Source organism: Crocodylus porosus, unplaced genomic scaffold, assembly GCF_001723895.1.
Source record: "Crocodylus porosus isolate Cpor-Errol unplaced genomic scaffold, CroPor_comp1, whole genome shotgun sequence".
NCBI lineage: Eukaryota > Metazoa > Chordata > Crocodylia > Crocodylidae > Crocodylus > Crocodylus porosus.
In genome coordinates this window covers 38257386-38260245 of record NW_017728948.1, presented here as the reverse complement: position 1 = coordinate 38260245, position 2860 = coordinate 38257386, and the positions used below count along the sequence as shown (strand labels likewise).

The window sequence follows — 2860 nt, the reverse complement described above, 5'->3', positions numbered from 1 at the left end:
CGCCGCGCCTGCCCGCGTCCCCGCCGGGCTCCTGCAGCAGCTCGTAGCGCTCGATGCCGTTGCGGCCGAAGTCGCGGTCGGTGGCGGTGGGCAGCAGGTAGAGCGTCCCCACGGGCCGGTTCTCCTCCACCGTGAGGGTGAGCACGGGCGACGGGAAGGTGGGCGTGTTGTCGTTGATGTCCAGGATGATGACCCGGCCCTCGAAGAGGTCCACCCAGCTCTGCGAGGGGCCGATCACCGAGACCTCGAAGTCCAGGAAGCACTCGTTCTCGTCGAAGATCATCTGGCACTGCGGCAGCTTCTCGCGGTCGATGCGCCGCTCCGTGGTGCTCAGCTCCCCGGTCATGTTGTCGATCTTCAGGTAGTCGGAGCCCGACTCCAGGCTGAACGTCACCTCGCCCGAGCCCGTCACGATGCCCAGGTCCGAGGCCACGTTGCCGATGCGGATGTCGGCTGGTCCCTCCTCGGCCAGCCGGTACCTCAGCAGCTGCTTGGCCGCGGCCAGGCTGAGCCAGAGCGGAGGAGGCAGGAGCAGCAAGAAGCAGCAGCAGCAGCAGCGAACGCAGCCCAGGAGAGTCCGCATCTTCCTCATCTTCTCCGCACCCCAGCCCCCCTCCCGCCCGCCCCCCCGCACACTCCCCCGGGCGGCCACCGGGAACGCGGGCGAGCGGCGAGAAAAGCCTCCCGCGGCTGGTAACTTGCGGTCCCGGAGCCGGTGCAAGCGGTGGCCGGAGCCCTGGCGGCGGCTCCTCTCCCAGTTGCGAGGCACTCGCAGTTCACGGGACAGCGTGCGCTGCTGTTTAAAGATTCATCTCGGCAGATAGGACGGGATTTTCCTCCTCCTCCTCCTCCTCCTCCTCCTTTTCCTCCTCCTCCTCTCCGATTTTACTGTAATCACTTTGCAAGGTTTGCAATAAAAGCCGGAGCTGCAGAGTGCGAGCCGAAGCCCCCCAGGTCGTCCTCCTCGCCGCTCGAGTTAAGTAGCTCGCTCGCTTTTCTCTCCCAGCCCTTTATGACCGAGGCACGAAGCTTTTCTCTGCCTCCCTCCCCTCCCTCCGCACACGCAGGGGGGGTGGCTGGAAAAATGTGAATCTCTTCATTCAAAGGGCTCGTGTCCGGAAAACTCCACAAATCCTCTTAGCAATGGAGAGGGGGGAGGGAAGGGAAAAAAAAAAGAAAAAAGAAAATGAAAGAATAGAAAATACAATGCAAAATCCCAGTGATGCACTTGGCGGCAGAGGAGCCGTGGTATTACAGACCAGTCCCTTTGCTCGGCAGACAAGCACCCAGATCCATCTTCCTCAAATGTTCAGAGGATTTTTTTTTTTTTTTGGTGAACAACTCTGCGCAAGGTCATTAGTCACAAAGCAGCGCTACAAAACCCGCAGGAGCCGGAGCGGTGCGGGGCTGGAGCGAGGCACATCCGCCGGGCGCCCGCCGGTCCCAAGTTTGGGGCTCGTGCAGCCGCAGTCGGCGGGCGGGCGCCTTACCTGCATCCGCGCCGCCGGGCTGCGGGCAGCGCGGGGCTGCGGCGCGGGGCTGCTCGCGAGTGAGATTGCAGTCTCCCGCCGCTTCCCTGCCTGTCCCGATGCGGGGACCGGAGCTGAATTTGATCCTTGCAGTGCAAAGGTTAGTAACCAGGCTGCGTGTCCAAAAGGCGATTCTGATTGAATCTCCCCGGAGCGGAACAAGCTGTAACTGGATCCCCCACGTGAATTCACACAGATTCTCAATTACATCCGTAGAGGCGGAAGACAGGGAGGGAGGGAGGAGGGGGGGGGAGCGGTGATGCGATTTAAAAATATATATCAAATAAATTTTTTTTAAAAAGCAGAGTCCTATTTGCAGACGAAAGGCGAGCAGGCAGCGGGGTCCTCGGCTGCGGGAAACCGGCAGTTGTGCAGCGAAGCCCCTCGAGTGTGTCCGCGAGCAGTGCGGGGCAGCCGCTCTTCCCGCACGGCGGCTCGGGCTCGCCGGGGCTCAATGGCAACGGCGAGGCTTCCCACTCGCAAAAATCAAACAATCAGAAGGGGGAGAGCGGGGAAAAAAAGCAGTAAAGCAGCAAGTTTGCCCAAAGTGGTGTGAGCTGCTAGAGCCTCTCTCGGCGGCTCTTCCCTGACGCTGCAGCAGTGAGAGCCGCCTGCGCTACATACACACAGAGAGGGGGAGAGGGCGGGAGGGAGGGAGGAGGACGAGCCAAGCGCTGCACTCCACAAAGCCCAGCCTCAGCCTCAGCCTCAGCCTCCGCCGCTGCCAGTGCAGCAAGTGGGATAGCGGCGGCACCAGCCCGAGCCTCCTGCCCGCTGGAGCGCGGCGGCTCTTGCTCTCCCCTAACCTCTGGTCTCTAGCGACCCCCCCTCCCTCCCCCGCAGACTCGTTACCCAGAAATGATTTTTTCCCAGCACATGTTTCTTCCCCTCCCGCGCCTTGTGCACCGCCGCAGGGGCAGGCAGCCCCTCCGCGCCGCCCCGCACCTCTGCGGCGGGCTCGGGGCTCGTGTCATAGCCGCAGCCGCTGGAGCAGGATGAAACTCGGGGGGGCTCAGAGACCCCCTGGTCCGGCCCCCGCGGCTGCATTTCTTTTCTTCCCCCTCCTCCTTCCCCCTTTTCATCCCAGCTATTTGAATGCACGTTTTCAGCAGCCTTGTGTGTGCTCGGCAGGGGGAAAAAATGGACCCTCGGAGGCTGAGAGAATGGACTTGGGGGGGAGGGAGACACATGGCAGGAGCCGCTGCGGGGGTCGTGGCCGCGGGCCGGCACCTCCCCTCCCCGGGCAGGCGGGGGAGAAACTTTAAGGCTCGAGCTCTCCCTCAACTTTGTGTACCCCCCCTCCCCTTGACTCTGTGCCCTTGGCATTTGCC

The 2860-nt window shown here is 62.6% G+C and overlaps 1 protein-coding gene across 2 annotated transcripts in view; it reads right to left on the bottom strand.

Moving 5' to 3' along the window:
* PCDH7 (protocadherin 7) overlaps nt 1-2129 on the bottom strand; it is a 428058-nt gene extending 425929 nt beyond the window's left edge. For both annotated transcript variants that reach the window (XM_019553187.1, XM_019553186.1), the window contains exon 1: nt 3-2129. In XM_019553187.1, the coding sequence (XP_019408732.1) occupies nt 3-592 (590 nt within the window). In that variant the 5' untranslated portion in view covers nt 593-2129. The remainder of the gene's footprint in view (nt 1-2) is intronic.
* Nucleotides 2130-2860: the final 731 nt, after the last annotated feature.